General features: G+C 39.7%; 4 protein-coding genes across 4 annotated transcripts; 1 reads left to right on the top strand and 3 right to left on the bottom strand.

Moving 5' to 3' along the window:
• Window positions 1-927, bottom strand: MELLADRAFT_62834 (uncharacterized protein; the record flags this gene model as incomplete). The annotated part of the gene is made up of 1 exon (XM_007409467.1): window positions 1-927. One exon carries the CDS (start codon window positions 925-927, stop codon window positions 1-3), a length of 927 nt encoding a protein of 308 aa, XP_007409529.1.
• Window positions 928-1,944: 1,017 nt separating this feature from the next.
• On the bottom strand, window positions 1,945-3,310 carry MELLADRAFT_86003 (uncharacterized protein; the record flags this gene model as incomplete). The annotated part of the gene is made up of 2 exons (XM_007409466.1): window positions 1,945-1,992; window positions 2,066-3,310. The coding sequence occupies 2 exons, from the start codon at window positions 3,308-3,310 to the stop codon at window positions 1,945-1,947; spliced, it is 1,293 nt and encodes a 430-aa protein (XP_007409528.1).
• Window positions 3,311-7,467: 4,157 nt separating this feature from the next.
• Window positions 7,468-8,178, top strand: MELLADRAFT_86002 (uncharacterized protein; the record flags this gene model as incomplete). Its single annotated transcript, XM_007409571.1, has 5 exons — window positions 7,468-7,490; window positions 7,620-7,678; window positions 7,741-7,777; window positions 7,968-7,996; window positions 8,039-8,178. The coding sequence occupies 5 exons, from the start codon at window positions 7,468-7,470 to the stop codon at window positions 8,176-8,178; spliced, it is 288 nt and encodes a 95-aa protein (XP_007409633.1).
• Window positions 8,179-8,595: 417 nt separating this feature from the next.
• On the bottom strand, window positions 8,596-9,405 carry MELLADRAFT_106111 (uncharacterized protein; the record flags this gene model as incomplete). The annotated part of the gene is made up of 2 exons (XM_007409465.1): window positions 8,596-8,729; window positions 9,030-9,405. The coding sequence occupies 2 exons, from the start codon at window positions 9,403-9,405 to the stop codon at window positions 8,596-8,598; spliced, it is 510 nt and encodes a 169-aa protein (XP_007409527.1).
• Between the last annotated feature and the right edge of the window lie 10,074 nt (window positions 9,406-19,479).

Raw genomic sequence — 19,479 nt, 5'->3', positions numbered from 1 at the left:
CTAGAGAAGCAGGTGCTGACAATGAATCTCACCGAAAGCATTCTTGATTGCGAAACCTCCAAATGTAAGGCAATTGGAGTTGGTCGCGTCCCTTTTGGTGATTGACCTTTGAGCGTTCTGTACGTTCGTGAGTTTGGATATGAGCCTTTGCCCATTGTTGTTAAAATGAGCGATTGGACAGCGTACATAGGGATTTATATAAGGACAGGGAGGGTTTTCCCAGAACGGATCAATGGCTCTTAAGTAGCCAAGATCAAGCGATAATGACTCGACATGGTTGGTGGCCTTGAGTAAATTCTGTACGCACTCCGAGTGGTTGATGCGGATTCCATGGCGGTTGCCAACAAGTATTAACACTTCCAGATTAGCAGCTCGTTCCAGGATGTGGATGATTGCGGGCGTAAATGTGATGCCTGCTTCAAATCTAAGTTTCAAGTCCGTAAGAGTATCTTGACATAAATGAGGAAGGGGCTCTATATCTCCCATCTTGGTTACGAAAGAATTAGATTTATATTGGTACCAATCTGCTTGATGCAGTGGTTTCGAAGTGAAACCGGGCGATTCCAAAGCGAGTAGGGAATCGAAAGCAGGAGCCATGATCCGGTCAAGCCTAATATGGCGTAAGCGGGATGCAATTGAAACGGTCGGAGAAATTTCCCAATTCGTCATAATGCAGTTCAACACGGAACCCGAGCCAAAAAGAAGTTTATCATAGGCGTAGGAAAATACCGTAATTACCCAAGTCTTAGCATCGAATCTTAGGTTCAGAAGCACAATCAAAAGAGGGCGCCTTATTGTAGTTGAAACAGCACTCTTGATTAGATTGGTAGGTGATTTCGCAAACAGATCAATGTAGTAAGATATCATTAGATTTGTGATCTCGACACGAAGTGGAAAATGGTTAGCTAGAATGAGTGCAAACATCATTTTGATGGGTAACGAGAATAAGATCAAAAATGAATTGACTATGCGTCATTTTAGAGAAGACCTTAAAAATAACAGGCGGATTGTATCCAAAATTTGGTTGGGGCTTGGATTGACTAATGGGGCTTATCCAGGCTTAGATACTTTCCCACGACGTCGAAGGAATGTAGCAGGGTTGAAATAAGCCGACAGCCAAGATTGTTTGCCGGACGTGAATGACATCAAGTAGGGTCGCTGACTTCCAAGAGAGAAGTGTACATGAGATGATCTACCGTTACTGGGACACCTGGTTCAATTGCTGCCAGAGAGAAACCTCTCCGTGCTGCATCTGCCAACTGAGTACTGGGTAATAAAAACGACCTTAAGTAGTAGTGATATTTTGCGCGTAAATGCGGCATTTCCTCAATTGAAATTAAGCATGAACAGCTTGTGGGTTGCGAGGTTACTTGGTTAACTCAGACTCAGCTATAAAGAGGGATGCGGTGGTGAATTGAACCACGTTGTGACAGAGATTGAGAGAATGAAACGTGGCAATGAAATAAAAGTTAAGTGCAAGATGATTAACAAGCTCTAAGGATTCTACAGGTGACAGAATTTTGTGTGTCGCAGGTATTTTGTCTGGCATGGGTCGGGTCACGAATTCTATTGTTATTGGACGTCTAGAGTGGTGAAAGAATAGGATAAAGAGTCTAGCAAGAAAGAATCGGATGGTTATTGTTGGAAGCAGTACCACTCGAGTGAAAACAAAGGCCCTATGAGAATAATATGATACTAAGTCCTGTGGACATGTGAAAAATCATATCCTGTTCAAGCGAGCCCCCAACGGGAAGGCTTATTGGTTTGCCAAACAGAAAGAAGGAATTATGTCCGTTGAATGCAGCATTATGAAGCTGCGTGATTCCATTGTATCCTGTCAACGTTGGGCAATGTATTAGTATAAAATCATGGCTACGTGTTTGAAAGGAGGTAAGAGATTTGCTTACCAAAACCTCAGTGTATGTTGTGTCTTCTTTGGTCGCATCAGTATGTCAATCGGGCTATTTGATTTTTGACCCAAACGTTTGCTTCCTATAAAATTTTATGCATCAATATTAAATTCCAAGATCATTAAATAGTGAAGATAGAAGGAATAAACACTGACTAATACGTCAGCGTATGTCATCCCGCCTCTGAAGTGGCAAGTTAAGTTTTGCGCTTGAAATGCCTGAACTAAGTCACGGTCTTGAAGCGCTGACTTGCTGCTTGTTATGAAGATGATGTGCTTGAGGCTGGCGGGGCGAATGGTGGGATTTTGTTGTATGCCGGCCAAGATGTCTTCCCAGTTCTTCTTGGATGACGCATAGTTCGTGATAAAAATCTCAATAGTGCTGAAAAAAGGGCATTGCAACCATTCAAGTTTAGTAGTGGGAATGTGGGAAGAAGTACATCGTAAAACGCGAAGTCGGCAGAACTTGTACGCAAATAGTGTTTCCGGGGTACGGCAGGGGAATGCATCTACCGAGAGTACTTCAATCGAATTCCAAATGGAGAATACTACCAAACCCGCTGCTTCTCTATCATTTGATGAAGAAAATTCTAAATATTTGAGTTTTTGGGCATAGAGTCGGCAAAAGTTAACCACAGCGTGGGTATTTGATTCGTCACTAAGAAAAAATAAGTGTTGTAGATTGGGGAGCGAACCGGGAGTGACATGTAAGCTGAATAGTGAAAGAAAGTTGAGTGACAGCGACTCTAATGAGGGGACCTCATTGAGCAGGGCAATCAAAGAGTCGTAATCGTGCTTAATGCGACGGGCATGGATAGATTCAGAGCCGTTATCGTGGCGCCGAGCTAGTGTCGAACCAAGGATAAGGACTTTGAGATTTGAGGCGCGTTTCGCGGTTTCCACTACCGCTTCAGAAAAGCCAACGGAACCAACGAATCCAAGCTTTAACTCGGTTAAATTGTGTATACAAAGCTCGAGAATTCGTTCGATGTCGTGCATATAAATGACAGACGATGGGTAATGGTACGGTTGCAACTCGAGTTCGACACCAAGATAGTTAGAATACACAAGGTTTGGATTTGAATAGAAAACGTGACCGATGCTCAATCGGCGTAAATGTTGCATGCCGCGAAAGACGAAAGATTGGTTTTGCCGCTTTAGCAAATTCGAAGCCAAGAAGGACCATCGTAGGTCAAGCTCGCGAAAAATGTAGGTCATGATCAGATCAGCCCAGTCTCGGCCCAGTAATCGGAGGCCCAAGAGCCAAGTAAGTGAGGCATAGTTAGTATGACTACGATCGGCTGTGTTAACGAGGTGAGGGGGAGTTTTGCCCAAGTCTTCGTAGACGTATAGGAGAATGATCTCAGTAACTTCAACTGGGAGACGGGTGTTGCGCTGCATCAGGGAAAGTGTCTTGGAGTGGGCGTAACAGTAGGGTACTGAAATCGAGATGGGTCAATCGAATAAATAATTTGACGAGGCTGAGGGGGAAACCTGACAAACGATCTTTGAGTTAGTTTTAAAGGGGAATGACGCGGAGTGACATTAGACCTGGCAAAATTGAAAGACAGGTTGGGAGAAAAAGCGTAGATATTTGGGTACATTGTAGTGGACTGGATGAGACAACCTGGATAATCGATGACATTGATCCACATGGTGTCGAAAGGTTTTGAAGAGTCGAGGAGCCGAATGACGAGGGTATAAACTTCGCGTATGTGTGGTGTGGTGCATAGGCTACATTTAAATTCAAATGACGCGAAGACGGCGGCGCATACTGAAATTTGGATGAGCCTAGGCATGAATTATAAAAAGGTGGAAACTTTTGTCGCGGACAATTGAAGTGAAAGCGGCAAATACAGGGATGAAAGTAATCCTCCGAAGTTTCTTGAGGAGAAGGCGCCGGGAGGCTAGAGCCGGATGGGTTTATCTGAAAGCGAGGGAGCTTCGTGTGAGATCTGCCTGCGCTGAAACAAATGTCAAATCGATGTGACGTTTTGGGTGGTTTTCACGGTGCCAACGTACCATGTTGACACTGGTGCTGAACGTTGAATGGTAAGAAGTCACCTAGCGGGAGAGTTGGAGTCAGATTGAGGTGTGTGAAAACTATGTTTCAAGTGGTATCTGCGTGCTTTGGAGGTAAGAAAATAGAATGGATGTTATTTCGGGTGAGGGGAGAGTTTCGCTGTGGTGAATGTGGCACCTCGGACACAGGTGACATTAGATAAAGAAGTGATCGGGTGTTCGCGTGGTGAGCGGGTGAATAAGTTCCAGTGGTTTGGCTTTGAAGCTGGGGGTGGTTAGATAATAAACTCATCATTGCGTGTGATGAGCGTGAATAAAAATGAGTTGTTGTATTGATGAGCTGAGATGATGGTTAGGGGTCGAGAAGTAAAGAGTGGGAAAAATGAGGTATGGGGCAATGTGAAGTGAGGGGTAAGCATAAGTGTTGCTGCTGAGGGAGGTAACGGTAAGGTTTTGACCAAAATTTGGGGAGTTTAGGGCGAACTGGGTTTGCTCTTAACTTGTACGATTCTTCCAATCATATGACCTATCAAGGTTATAAGATATTTTAGTGGGGAAATTGAAAAATGGGTTTTAGTAAGGTCGGATAGGTGAGTAGGAGGAGAAATTGGTCAAGACAGGACAGGTAATGAAGAGGGGAAATTGGTCAGTTTCAATATTCATGCAGTTTCTTACTTGTTACTCGACTCTATTAACTTCGAACTGACCCTCTTTCATCACATAAGAAGTGTTTAATCTTTGCCTCATTCATCCTTCTACCTAATCCCTCTGTAGGATCTGTTTCAAATCGTCTGGTACTTGAATTGCCACTTCCTGACTTCTCTCGTCTTCGGTTCGTATTCCTCTTGATATACTATCCGCCTTATTTTCCCCGGTCGACACTCGTTTTGCTACGATTTCGCACTTTAGTCTTGTAAGTTCTCTTTGGATGTATTTCCACTCTTCGTTCACGAGATTGTTTCTTGACTTTTTGTTTCGTACTGTTGCTTCTGTTGTTGTATTGTCGGTATAGACGACGAATCGGCGATTATTTGTGTCTAAGAGCTTTTCAATCATTAGGAGACCTAACCGAACTGCAAGTGTCTCTAGCCAGGCTATGTCACGCCTTTTCCCGGTCTGTGACAGTCCGACAGATTTCCAACTCTCACGCAGTCTAAATCGGGCCCATCTAGTACCTATCAGTATACCGAGTCCGAATCCCGTTCTAGCATCACCAACCCACTGGATTTCCTCCTCCGGTAGATCTTCCTTAAAAACCATCCTATCAAAATTTGTCAACTTAACTTCCCATTCTAACAACTCGTCTCTCGCCCCTATTGGTAGTTCTCGTAAAGCTTGGTGGTTGAACCAGGATTTATCAAATTTGTATAAGTTCCACATATAACATCTCATCGATGGTAATATATAAGTCATGTGGCTTAGTTGTCCTACCAATTGTTCAATCTCCTTCTTTGATCATTTCTTTGTGGGTTTAAGTAAGTCCTTAATTTTGTCTAATCTTTCTATGATTTTCTCTTTAGGGAGTCGTACTGATTTTTCATGACCATTCCAAATAAATCCGAGATACTTCTGCTCCATTCCCCAATCTTGAAATTTTTCCTCGTTAGATTGTACTCCTAGTTCTCTTGTGATTTCAATCACTGTCTCCATGCTTAATTTGCTACCTTCTAATTTAACAAACATATTGTCATCTACCCAACGAAAAATTCGTTCAACTTTAAGTTTCTCAAGGATTATCTCCTTCCACGCATCCGCCATCCATCTGAATGTCCCACAGCCTGCAACTCCTCCAAAAGGTATTCTTGTGTCTATCCAAATATTTCCTCTGAAATCTTTTATTGTTAAATACCTCCACTGAGATTCAAGTGTAAGTCCCTGCCTATAAGCTTTTTCCCAGTCTACTATAGCTAACCATATTTTTATTCCTAGGTTCTTTTTGAAGTAGTCTGCAACATCATTAAAGTCATCCCACGTGGTCGTAAAATCGTCTTTGTCTACAAAGTAGTTCACTGAGGGTACTGATTTATTTTCTATCTCATAATGTAGGTTCTTAATTAACTTGTCTGACCCGTCGGAGTATTTCTTCTTCCTCCCTCCATTTTCCATCTCGCTTCCGTTACCGCCATCTTCGTCACTCTCTGTATCATCTTCTTCTTGAATCTTGGCTGACTTCTTCATGTTTGATTTTGGATATGATAAGTCATTTATCATGCGCAGGGATCCGTCGTTATTTGTAACGCTTCCCATTGGGTTGGATCTAAAGAATCCCCAATGTTTATATACAGTCTCATGTGAGTAAGGTCCGAATATTCTCCCTAATCTTCGTTCTTTGTATAAATTTCTCATTATCTTTTCTTGGACAAGGAGTGCTGATTTGTGATTATCGGGTGTAAACCAGCGTAGGTCTCCTAACGAGTGCTGAGGGATTCCTTGGTCAAATCCTTTCGTAATGCCAATCCACACCTTTTTCCATTTCTCCGTGAGATTGCATTTGTCTAACATTGTCTTCCAGGCTTCCAGATTCATTTCGCACCTATTCTGGTGCGGCCAAATTGCCGACGGGTCATCTATAATGTAAGCGTTACTTTCGTTTCTATTCTCACTTGTTGCATTATCTCTGACTCTCTTTTCTGCATCGTGGTCGGTTTCAGACCTAAAAGGCCTTGTATTGCCAAGTTCAAGACTATCAAACATGGAGTAAGATTGCATCACAAACAAATCGCGACCAAAACAATACAAATCAATCAGTACGCGACCTTCAACATCTTATTTCAAATTCGTTTGACAACAACTATTCCCAAAATAAAGTAGAAAATGGGGTTCGACATAACATGCAGGCTAACTACGTTTTGGTTGTGAAACAGAATAACAAAACAGAGAATAACAAAGCAGAACAGCAGAAGACTAATAACAAGGAGGTCATTGATTGAAAGTATTCAAAATACGTATACTAGGGAAGAGTTTTTTTTTTTTTTGATTTATTAAATACTTACTTTGATCCAGATTGGGCTGGTACGTTAGGTTCTCCTCTTTTCCCTCCGTTACCTTCAAGTAATAATCGAGTGAAGCTCCCTTGTCCGATTGCTGGTCTATCTGTGGTCTGGTTTGTGTACAATTGTCTACCCCCGTATCCTTGTTGAGGGTTGCCATTAAAACTCCCTCTGAGATTTTGGGTATTTTGGTACGTTCCTATGCTCCCTCTGTTCGTGTTTTGATTCATGTTGGTATTGTAGTTAACATTAGGATATTGCATCGGGTGTTGGTAGGGATGATTTCCGGTCCTATAGTTATAATTTGGTTGGATCGGGAAATTCTGTTGTTTAGGGTGATAGAACTGTTTCTTATGGTAATTTGGGTCGAAGTTCTGCCCTTGGTAACCTTTAGGTTTCCGTATTGGTCCACTCATCGGTGTACGATCAATAGTTTGATGATGTGAGTTATGGAAAGAAGAGTTTGTGTTGCCTTGGGAAGTGTTCCAAATTGGTAAGTTCCTCTCTGTTATCATATCAACGTGTGAATCTACTAAAGCTCCTGTCATGTCCCAAGAGTTGTTTGCGGGGTAAGTTTTCCCATCCATAGGGCTAATGTTTTGCATTGGGGCTCCGAATGCATACGGGTTATCAGCATAGTTATAATCGTTAAAATCTTTGGCATCTTTTTCAGCTTGTTCGAGTAATCTTTTATCTAGGGTACCGACATCCGCCATGCTTCCATCTACCAAACGGTTCTCCCATACGTTCCGTCAATGTGCGATATCATATCTCATCGCAGTTGGCCATTTTCCATAACAGTCTATTTGAATCTGTAAGCAGTTATCTCTATGGGCTATCAATCTTGGTGCTATCGGTGAGTCTTTTTGTTCATCTAATATGTCATACTTCAATTGTTGATATTTTATCATTAAGTTGAATCTAACTAACCATTCTGCAAATGTCAATCTGTACTCATTTAATACTGGTGAACCGGTATAGGCTGAAGTTTCTATGTGACAAGATGACGTTTTTGCTTTCCTTCTTATGTACGTTAAGTCTTGTAGGAGCCATTTGGGGCAAAAGATTGATACCGGTACGTGTAAGTTCTTGTTTATCATTATGTCATTCCAGTAAGGTGAAAGACTAGTCAACCTAATTTCGATTTATCTAGCGACAGAGCTGCAATCGTTTGCGCTGTATATCATAGCAGCGCTATCGAGAGACTCACTAAGGTCTGTACAGGCATCACTAAAGTATTTTATACTAGGGGCTTGAAGTAGTGCATTTATCCTACTAGGTGCACTCCGATACTCATCTTGGTATTAGCTTCTTTCTTATTTTTAGACGAGTCTTTTGATTTATCCTTGTTAGATTCGGAGGTCTTAGGTGTGGTATCCATATCTAGATCGTCTAAATCAAGTTCATGAAATTCGCAATCTTGCATTTCGGTTTTCTCTTTCTTACACCAGCTTTTGTATGAGGATTGTAACATGTTGAATTGGGCTGTTTTCCCTTTCAAGAAGGCGGTCTGGATGTTGTTAATCCACTTTTTGTGGGCTAGTTCGATCATAGTGGGGGTGTTTGAATTTTCTACTGATCGACCTGAAGGTTGATGGAAAGGTATTTAAGAGAATTGGTAAGTCTTTTTGATCTTTTTATTCTTTATTCTTTTATATATTGTCTTAACGTTATTTATTTTGGGTCAACTCTATAGTTTCCCTTGTTCTCTGGGTTAATCCTGTGGATTTCCCTTGTTTTCTGGGTCAATCTTGTAGATTTCCCGTACGTTTTGCAATTTCCCTTTTCTCGGGTTAATTGATTTTCATCTTATTTCCAGGTTAACTATCTTTAATCAAGTTTCCTTTAATTTGTTTTTGAGGTTAACTCTTTCTAACGAAGTCTCGTGTTGTTTTAACACAGGGTCAATCAGATTGTTGATTTCCCGTTTGCTTCTTATTGACCTTTAGTCAGGTTATACCGATAGATAGTGAGTTGGATTAAATAAGGGGTGTTGAAAATAGAGAGAAATCGGAAATAGGGGGTTATGGGGTATAATCAAGAAGAAATAGATAAAGAAATAGAGAGAAGAAATAAATAATTATACTCTTCACGTGAGTATTACTTACCTAAGCCAGTCACAACTCCTATTACATCATTACTATCTCTAATCTGTTCTTCCTCTTGCGTATCTGTTTGATCCACATATTCTAATTTGTCTATATCTTCATCGTTAACTTGGGTAATGTCTTGATCTTGCACTTCGTTTATAGTCTCATTTCCTACTACCACTTTCTCCTTTTTCTTCTTCCCAGCTTTCTTTTTCAATGTCTCCGGTGTTTCTTTTTCTTCTTGTTGCTTCTTATGAATTGCGCCTGACCGAGTTTTTCTCACTACTTGTTCGTCTTGAATCATGTTTGTATTTTGAGTCGCATTGGTCTCTCCTTGATCTGAGTTATTGATTTCAATTCCTTCTAACACGTTTGCATAGTTTTGAGCTGACATATTGTAGTGTATTTGGCCAATTTATTGTATATGAATTTCGAAAAAGAAAAACTTTTGATGAGAAAGCGAAAAGTGAATTTCCTTTTTGTTTGATGATTTTGGATCTGGGTAGTGGTGATATTGGATGGGGAGAATTTTTGATTCGTGAGAATCTAGATCTCACGATTTCTCCCTCGATAGAGATTGCTCACGGTATACAACCCTTCACTGCTAACATCTTGGGTTGAGAAATCCAAGGCATCATTGGAGGCAAATTCTTGGACAGACCTTCTCCAAGGTTTCTGTCCAAGGTCTTCTTTTGCGCTCATGATTACCGTGGATCAAAACCTTGGGAAGCTGCTGTCCAAGGTGTGGCATCTAAGGATACCTCAGACTGAACAACCAAGGTAAATATGTTGGTGGTGCTTTGCCTAGAAAGAGAAAGAACAAGGACCCCAATCAGCAATACTGGCTGATAAAATTGATGTTTTATCAGTACTTACATAAATTGGTTTCTTATTTGGTTGACCTTTTTGAAAAACCTTGGTATGGTGATAAGAGGACATCTGGTTCTTGCCTTTTCCCATAGATCTTTTGATTGTTGCAGAGTAACAGTGGTGGCACTTGATGACCAATATGCTAGATTAGGATGAGACAAATTTTCATCAGTGACAAGGCTTTGAGAGATATGGACAAGGAAAAAAACTCAACACTCTTTGAGTAGCACCAAAGAAGCTCAATTGGGTTCCATTTGCAGTGGATGGTAAAAACATACATAAGCAACCCGCTTTCTCAATGACCATCTGAAGATTTGGCTTTTAATCAGCAAAGTCAGACTGATTTGAAAGGACTTTTAATGCACAGCAGTCAATTTGTTGTTCTAAATCTTCACTTGCAGTTGTGTTGAGATTTGCATTGGTTGCTTCAAGATTCCAGAGAAGGTGCTCCACTTGAATCTTTTTCTCTTTAGCAAGACCAGTCTTCTTGCAGTCAGCAGATTTCAAATTCATCGTTGAAAGTCCTTGCAGCTGGTGTTGTTTGTTGTGATAACACCAAAAGCCACACTCATTGAGAACCTGTGTAATTCCTTTAGGTTTACCAGAAAGTTTTGACTCCAAATGATCACTTGGCAAGTTCATTGTTTGAGTGATTCTGGGAAGGTGCTGAGGGATGTTTGGATTGTAAAAATGAATCCAAGTATCTCAAATTTTGGCCTTGACTCCACCAGGGACAAGGTTAATTGATTGAACTCAAAGTGCATTGGTTGCAAATGATTTGTGAGCAGAGGAGCAGTCAAAGATGAAGAGAGCTTGGCAGTTTGGGTTGAGAAATTCAAACATTGGTTTTGCAGGTTTACAACTTGATTAATTAATCTATGACAACTCCACCAGTCATCACCTTTAGCCCCAGGGTAAATTAAAGCAGCCACATCCTTGAAGGTCATGTTGGTGACGGTATCTGGAGGTACAACAAGGCATCCATGCTTCCTCTCAATAGAATCAGACTGATGAATAAGCTTGCAGCCCTCACTTTTCATTTTGAGTGTGGTGTCATTTGTTTGCAAACCATCCCATCCTTAGCCCTTCACCAGTGTGCAGTGTGCAATTGTCATGATAAACCTTCACAACCTCTTGATCCAAGCCTGCAAGCATTGGATAAACAGGAATGTTGAGGCTTTGTCCAATAAAACAGTTTTTGTGCTGAATCAAATTGTTCAATAATTTATCAAATTCTTTTCAATAAAGCAGATTGTTTTGGTAATCAATTTATAGGGTCAATTGAGAAAAATACAAAAAAATCATTAACAGAAGAATTGAAGTTTTTAGGGCAAAGTCGTGTTTTTGCATATTTTCATTATTTCATTGTGCATTGATTAAAAATCAATCTTATGTAATAATCAATGATTTACATGATAGTTATTCAATTTAAAACTATGTAATCATTAAGGGTACTCAAAGTAAAGTATGTAGCGCTACATACTTTTTTTGGCGGGGACAAAGAAAAAAAAATACTTTTGGCCTCGTCTTCCCCGCCAAAAAAAGTATATAGCAAAAAGTATGTACACATACATACTTAATTTGAGTACCCTTATTGTCAGAAAGAAGGGAGAAAAAGAAATTCATAAAAAAGTCAACAATATAGGTATAAAAGTTGGAAAATGGTTTTTAGGCTATTAGTATGGGATTTAAAGGTTCAAGAAGGTTTTATTATTACAGAGGAAGGTCACATTAGTCAGCACCAATTTGTCTCATGGTAATTGAGAAGGGAGGAGTGACATTATTGAAGAAAGAGGGGATTTTGAAAATGGTGAACAAGGATACTACAAGAATAATTCATGTGTAGTGATGTCATTGAGGGATTTATGGCGCCAAGAGTTTTTCAGAGTGATTTTATAGTCATTCTTATGATTTCATTATTTCAGGATGATCTTATTATAGAAGAGAAATCAATATTGGACATGAAGAGAGGTGGAAATGGTCAAAATCCAGTGAAAGTGAAGGTTTTCAGCTAATTACATATGTCAAACCTTGTCAGATCAGGATGAGTAATAGTTCAATTGACACAGAATGCTCTGTTTCCCAATTTACAACCTTTTAATCAATATTAACAGAGGTGTACTTAAAAAGGTATAAAGAAACAAAAGAAACGGTATGAGTTTCAACTTTTGCGTTTACATACACACATGTAACAACATTTACATGACAAAAAGCTTATTTTCTCAATCTCTACAGCTCAATAATGTATTCATCACACATCATTCTGCTACTGTTACACAGTTCCATGAATATTGCCTGAGTAGCCATTGTGATATATGTAGTCAATATTTTGAAATGTGTGTCTCAATCTGAACAAAGTTACAGCATGTATTACACATGATTTCCTTATCTAGATGAGCAGATAACTGAGCGGACCTGTATGTAGCTGATAGCTAAGGATTTACTCAGATGTTTGCACATATGTAGTGTATGCTTTATGGCTCAGATGTGCAGTGCGAGATGATTTGATGCTCCATTCTTCTCTCAATGATATTCCCAGCCTAGGTCATGTTCCGACCAGGGAACCTATTTAATGCTGGCAGTGACATGACAAAAAGCTTATTTTCTCAATCTCTACAGCTCAATAATGTATTCATCACACATCAGATGTGGTTCATATTTGGGAAATAAATGATCAGTATCAAGAGAGTTATACAATGAGATATAGTAATCTAAAATTAGACAACTTTACAAAAAAGGTTGAAATTCTAAAAATGATTTTCAGCCATGAATACTAGGAAAAAATCCCCTGTATTCATCATAACAAGGTATGTTCATCATTTTGAAACATCTACTGATCAACTTCACAGCTTTAATCACAACACACATTAATAATGATGACATCATGAGGTTCCATCAGAGGGATTTTGTTGGTTTTTGACAGTTTTTGAGGGGTTTTGTTGGTTTTTGAACTTGTTACTCATTGTATTGGTGTTATATATTGTCCAATGAAGGATCTGGGTGGGGTTACTCCCCTCTGTTATTTATCATTTACAACATTATAATTTTGTTTATCATCATAAACTTGTTTTAATAGTACCTGGTCACTTAAATACACCCTTTATTATAGCTATAAAGAGAAAATTACTTTGGTGTGGTAGTGTTTTGAATTAAAGATTCTTTTGGGAATGACATCAAAACGATATTGCACTATTCTCTCTTAGTTATCAGATTGGAATAACACTATAAGTGTTGAGAGTTAATTAAAATTGTGCTATTTCATCTCAAAATCATGCCTTTAGTCCTTGAGAGTTAAATCAAGTTACTTGGCTCTTTTGATACTTATCTGTACTCAATTCAACAGAGTTCCCCTTTCTGATTGTCTTGTTTTAGGAGGGCAGTATTTAGACATCTTCTACTAGTCTTTATTTGGTAGATTATGCCCTTCACACTCTGTATAACTCTTGTTGGGTTATAAGTTCTACAATGTCTGCACGCTCATGACCACCATGAAAAAGACATTTCAAATAAGGCTTATATTGCATACCCATCCTGTGCATCCAATGACTACAGGTACTCTTGGATATTCTCACATCTTGATGCTCTTCAAACTTTGGTATAATTTTGTTGTTGATGTGGTTAACCAGTATTCTGGGTGTAACCTAAGATGTAAAATCAAGTCAAATTTTGTTCATGGTTTGGTTCAAGAAGGTTAAAAGAAAGATATCAAACCCACTTTACCAACTTTTTGTGTTGCTATCCAATCTTTCACCATATTTAGTACTGTTGGGTCATCTAAAATTGAAGGGTGAGGTGTTTAAAGGCCCCGCTGTAATATAGACAGCTGATGATGATGATGATATAACAGGCTTTATTTTGTATGCAAGCAGCATGTCCTCTTCTGGTCTCAGAACCAGGTAGAGGTGCTAGCCTTTGGAGCAAAGAGATTGCTGCAACCTCCATTGAAGACCGCATGCTGAAATAGCCTGTTTTGGCAAGATTGAGTGTTTTTCAATTACAATCAAACTTGCGGATCTCAGCCAACATATTGAATTGGTACATTGCTGTTGGAACTGAGCTGGTGTTGTGGTCATATGATGATGCAGATTTCTCAATTGATTCATTTAATTTGCAATGCTGTTCAATGATGGATTTGACCGTTTATCAGTCTTGGTAAAGTGTGAGTTTAATTGATGATAGGCCAAGGATTAATGTGATCTGATCCCTCAATGGCAGGCTCCTCAAAACTAGACTCTGATCCATCATTGTCTTTGAAACTAGATTCAAATTGATTGTTATTCAGAAAAATCAAGTTCGTTCAAATATTCATTTTAATTATCCATCATCTCATAATCATACCATTCCATCTGATCTTCATCATCAGTATTGTCTTCACTATCATCTTCACTACGGTATATAACTGCTGGCAAAGATGCCACTGTCCTGAGCCCAGGCGCGCCCAAATGGAAGAGGGCGGTACATAAAAAATAAAACAAAAATGAAGGAAAGGGAACAATTGTTTCAAAAACAGTGATTGTGATGCTCAGAAACAAGCTGGGTTTTCAGGAAAGCATCTTCAGGTTGACCGGATTATGTTTTGAATACAACAAGGCTAAGACAATGTTTAAAAAATATCTTCTAGGTCCCATGAGCTTGAAGGGTCATCAATAACAATGATGTTGCAATTTGGAGGATCATCAGCACTACTTGTTCTAACTTCAAAGTTAGATAAGTCAAAAAGGCTATTGATGTAACCTTCCTATAGCCCAAGAGTGGGATAAAGAAGACCTTCAATTTGATCAACCATGTTGAGTGGGTATATCCCAGCTTCAAATTCTTTGAGAGCATCAAGGCCATCAAAATTGTTATCCGAGTAGCTTCCAGCCACCTGATCTTGACTGGGTGCTGGCAAGATACTTTTCTTTGAAGAGCTTAGCTTGGAAGAAAGTCCCATACCAATCTGTGAGATCATCCTTCACTACACCAAATGTAATCTTTACCGGGCGGTGAAGAAAACTAATGACATAGAAAAGTCCTGAGGCAACAGGAAGAGAGCTAAAAATCTGAAAAAATATGCACCTTGTTCCTAGATGTTGGGGCGTCATGATGAGTATTTTTTTGTATTTTACATGCAGATATTGGTTTATGTACTAACAATAAACGCTGAAAATCATCAAAAACTCACATGTAACAATACCTGAAATTTGGGTCATGAGTATGAAGACAATATTTTGTGGTCTAAAAACTTCAATAACTTTTGCAATTCTGCTCCAAATAACTCGATTTTTGGTTCATTCAAAAGCTGAACTATCCTCCTTCACACTTCATAATGTTATTAAGGTGCTATCTAGCCATTTAAACACTCTACATATGTTCAAAAAGTTCTGCATGAATATCTCTGTATTATCTTTTTTAGACCAGCTACAGATGTGATGTCTGAATGAAAAATGTAGAGGAAAGGCTCACCTTTTTAATGCACTTCAAATTGAGTGATTTGATTCAGAACTGCAAAAGTTATTGATGTTTGAAGATTCCAAAATCCTGTCTTCAAAATCAAGAGCCAAATTTCAGGTATTGTTACCGGTGGGTTTTTGATGATTCTCAGCCTTTATTGTTAGTACATTAACCAATATCCGTGTGTAAAATACAAAAAAATACTCATCATGACGCCCCAACATCTAGGAACAAGGTGCATTTTTTTCCAGATTTTTAGCTCTCTTCCTGTTGCCTCCGGACTTTTCTATGTCAGTAGTTTTCTTTACCGCCCGGTAAAGATTACATTTTGTGTAGTGCTTAGTGTATCAGGATCCATCCAATTACAATTCTTGGTCTTTGTACCTGTCATATCTGAGAAGAGAATTTCAACACCACCTGCATGTGCCACGAGCTCAAGGATCCTTATTGCAATTGTCTTCAACTGATTTGTATGTGGAAATATTGTGGCTCGGAGCCAGTAGTCCAATGGTTTTTCATCTATCAGATGTGAGATGATCAGTGATCTATACTACCCAATTGAAGATTTGTAAAAACTTTACCTTTTTTGAAGGTTGGAAATATATCATTTCCACTATAATATTGAGGAAATATTTGAGACTTAAGGCATCTGGTTTGTTGAATCCCCAAGACCAAGCAACACTGATAATCATCTGGGTGATTTTTTCAATAGAGAACTTGTGAGAGGCTGCTATTTGACGACATGATGGATTCAAAAAGAATCCGATGATATAGATATTGGTTTTGTACATTTTTGATTGCTGATGCACTGCATTCAAGAAGTGCTGCTTGGAACTAATGAAGTGTGTACACATATGTAGATCAATCTTTCTAAGTCTACATTATACATTAGCAATCAATCAAGCAATCACATCAACAATGGGTCAAAGGACTTTGACCAAAACTTGATTAGAGGTGAAGTGATCACAATTATCAACAATTGATTGGACATTTCTTTTAATTGCAGGTGTATCAATGCTTTGATCATCCAGCATTGCCACACATCAGCAGAATCCAAGCTCATGGTCCTCAACACATAGGCACACCTTGGCCATGGAAAACCAACAGGTCTCACATGCTGTCTGTAGGCCATGTGTGATATTCTCTTTCTTCCTGCATTTCTGGAGGTGCTTGGCCCCAAAAGCTGAGGATGTGAAGAGGTTGACAAGGGCTTTGTTATTGTCCACAACATCCTTCATGAGAGAGTGCCCAAGGAAATCCTTTGCAATAAGATTGAAGGTGTGAAGGCAGCATGCTAAGCCAAAGATATGTGGGTGAGCCTCAAGAAGAAGTTTCTGTTGACAGATCATTAAAAAAGGTATCAGTCATCAATTTGTTATATACATACACAAAAGGTAAAGAAAACAAAACAACCCCTGAATTTGACCATGACTGATGGCGAGTCTGATACAACAGCACTAATTTGCTGCCAGTCAATGCTTGTCTTGACCAGAGATTGTTTCAAGGCAGTCCAGATGTTTTCAGAGGTATGGTGTTCTTCATGAAGATCAAGGACATCTATGAATTGTTTGGGTTGAGCTCTGCGTAGTACAAGAACAGCATAGATACTGTTCCTTGAGCAATCAGTCCAGCCATCAAGAGATATAGTCAAGTTTGTCTGCTGGCGTAACTGTGATTGAACAAAGATCTGTGCTTGGCATGTAAATGTGGGAGGATTTGATCCATCACGATATAACAGGATGGAACCTTGTATGTTGTGACACAAAGCTGTTTTTGATATTCTTGAAAGTATCTAACTTGAAGGAAGCAAAAGGGGATACGGCCAGATATGAAAGCTTTGAAAAGCAGTTTGTGTAGCTGATCTGTCTTTTCCTTTGAGGTGCCACTGATATGATGAAGTGATTCCTTTGTAAAGTTGTGAACAAATTGGGGTTGTATGAGTGGCTGATTTAAATTGGAGACCACCTGATCCTTGGTGTCATTGGATGGGTTTTCACTTTTTTTGTTGTTAAGATTGTATTGAATGTATGGTGATCTACCTTCCTTTGATATATGCTTCCACTTCTCCTTGATGTGATCAAACAGTAATGTTGGCTTTCCATCAAGCTCAGCCAAGCAATGCATGCATTTGGCTTTCCAACGGCCAGCAACAGAACAGCATTTGCTTGCCATGAGAAATCCATGCCACCTCTTGCCATGTTGATCACTGGGAGTTTCCCACTTGATAGTTTTTTTGGAATGTTGATAAAGCAGAAGTATTGATCAATTAGAAAATCTGATAAATCTGTCTTATTCTTTGATACAAAAAGGATTTGGAAGAGATAGAAGAGATCAACCATTCCACGTCATCAAAAACTAGCCTCATCTTATATGGGCGTGCCATCCCCTATTTTTGAGATTTTTTGACGGGCGTGGGCGGACGCGCCCTTTGGCGCGTCAAACACGCCACGCCCACCACCTGACTGTGGATGCTCTCACCGGGGCAAATATTCTGTGGCATTCAAATACGTATGATATACACCAAGTCACGCATGAATGTGACAGTACATGTCCGCAGTGTCCTTGTTCGTGTGTGCCTAGCCATGTCTTTGCGGGCAAACTGGATGTGTGTATATGTTGGAGACGAACATGCTCGCGTCTCAGAGACTTGGTCGTGTGATGAGTCATGTAGGGTACACAGTTTTTTGACCTGACCATCTCTTTCCACTGGGGTGTGGATATCGAACAAGTTAGAATAACTCCAGCTCGGGGTCTTGGGGCAGTTTGGGCGGAGACAGAGGAAGGCAGAAGAAGGGGGTCATTCATTCATGTTCATGATTATTGTACTTATATATCAACCAAAATTCCACAACGGGGGCATGTAGGAGCAAGTCGATTCAAACGACGATCGGGCCCATCAGGCAACCTCGATTCGGCTTTAACAGATCATGCTCGGCTTCGGTGGCTTCTGATTGATTGTAGGGCTCGGGCATGATGCTTGAATGTACATCAGAAAGACGTTGACAGATTCACAAGTGAAGTTTTATGAACCATTTGGTACTCAAAGTTGTACATATATGTAGGCGGCCATCAACTTCAGGTGCTCACATGCTATATCTACATTCATACATGGAAAAGTTTAAAGACGCCGGCGAGTTCATGGCATTCAGGAGAAGCACGTTGTGTTATCAGATTGTGTATATCTCCACCTTTGTCTCTTCTGGCTTTTATTGACTTTCACAGGCCAAAGCCCTTGATAAAGTATAAAGCGCTTTATCGTCCGCCTATCTGAACTTCTTGGATATTCTCCTTTGAGCCGTCTTAGATTCCGCCTACCAAAAGCAAAGATGAGCTACGATCTGCTACGATACGAACAGAGATCTCATTCAAAGTTTGAACAAGTGTTTTGATACAAATGCTGCCCGGCATTATTGGCTGGACCTTCGATTCCTATTGTTATTCGTTCATGGAAAGAGAGAGCGCTTCTCCAAAGCTATATTTCTTCATCCACTCTCACGCGTCTCACCATTGCAGATATTCCTGTTTGTTTTATGCATTGGGGTATTAGTCAATTTCGCACATACTTAATTTCTATCATCAATAAAAGGCAAAACAGACTATAATGAGTCTCTCTTTAGACGGGGTCGTTCAACATTCGAAATGGCTCGAAGATGAAGGTCCTACTCGTTCGTCATCGATCGCCAAAAGAGACTTGGACGTAGCAGCGAAGATAGTTGCCGACCAAGAACTCACCGGCCTTACTCCAGAGGAGAATGTCAGGATACGACGCAAGATTGATAGGAACCGTAAGCTTGATTATCTTGAGACTTGATGTTGCAGCTTCTCCCAGCCTATGATTCATTTTCAAACCTTTTGCCTTTGCAGTGCTCCCTTTGTATGCCCATGATAAGATACCTCAAATGAGCCTTTGTCGCGCAATGTCTAACCGTGGCGCCTGATGGAATAATACTTCTTTTTTCTGAACAGAATGATGGTGACAAATTTTGTACACTTGTGAGTTGAATGGAAAGGCTTTGTCGCATCTAAAGCTCTTTGAAAACTCTGCTGACAAGAGCCATAAATAATAAATACATTTCAGCATGGATAAAACCACTTTAGGTAATTTATAGCCATGTACGATTGAGTTTTGTGACCAATTCTGATCCGACTTATCTTCTGCGCGCTG

This window comes from Melampsora larici-populina (genome assembly GCF_000204055.1).
Source record: "Melampsora larici-populina 98AG31 unplaced genomic scaffold MELLAscaffold_16, whole genome shotgun sequence".
Taxonomy (NCBI): domain Eukaryota; kingdom Fungi; phylum Basidiomycota; class Pucciniomycetes; order Pucciniales; family Melampsoraceae; genus Melampsora; species Melampsora laricis-populina.
The sequence above is the reverse complement of the archived record's forward strand: the minus strand, read 5'-3'. Positions and strand labels throughout refer to the sequence as shown.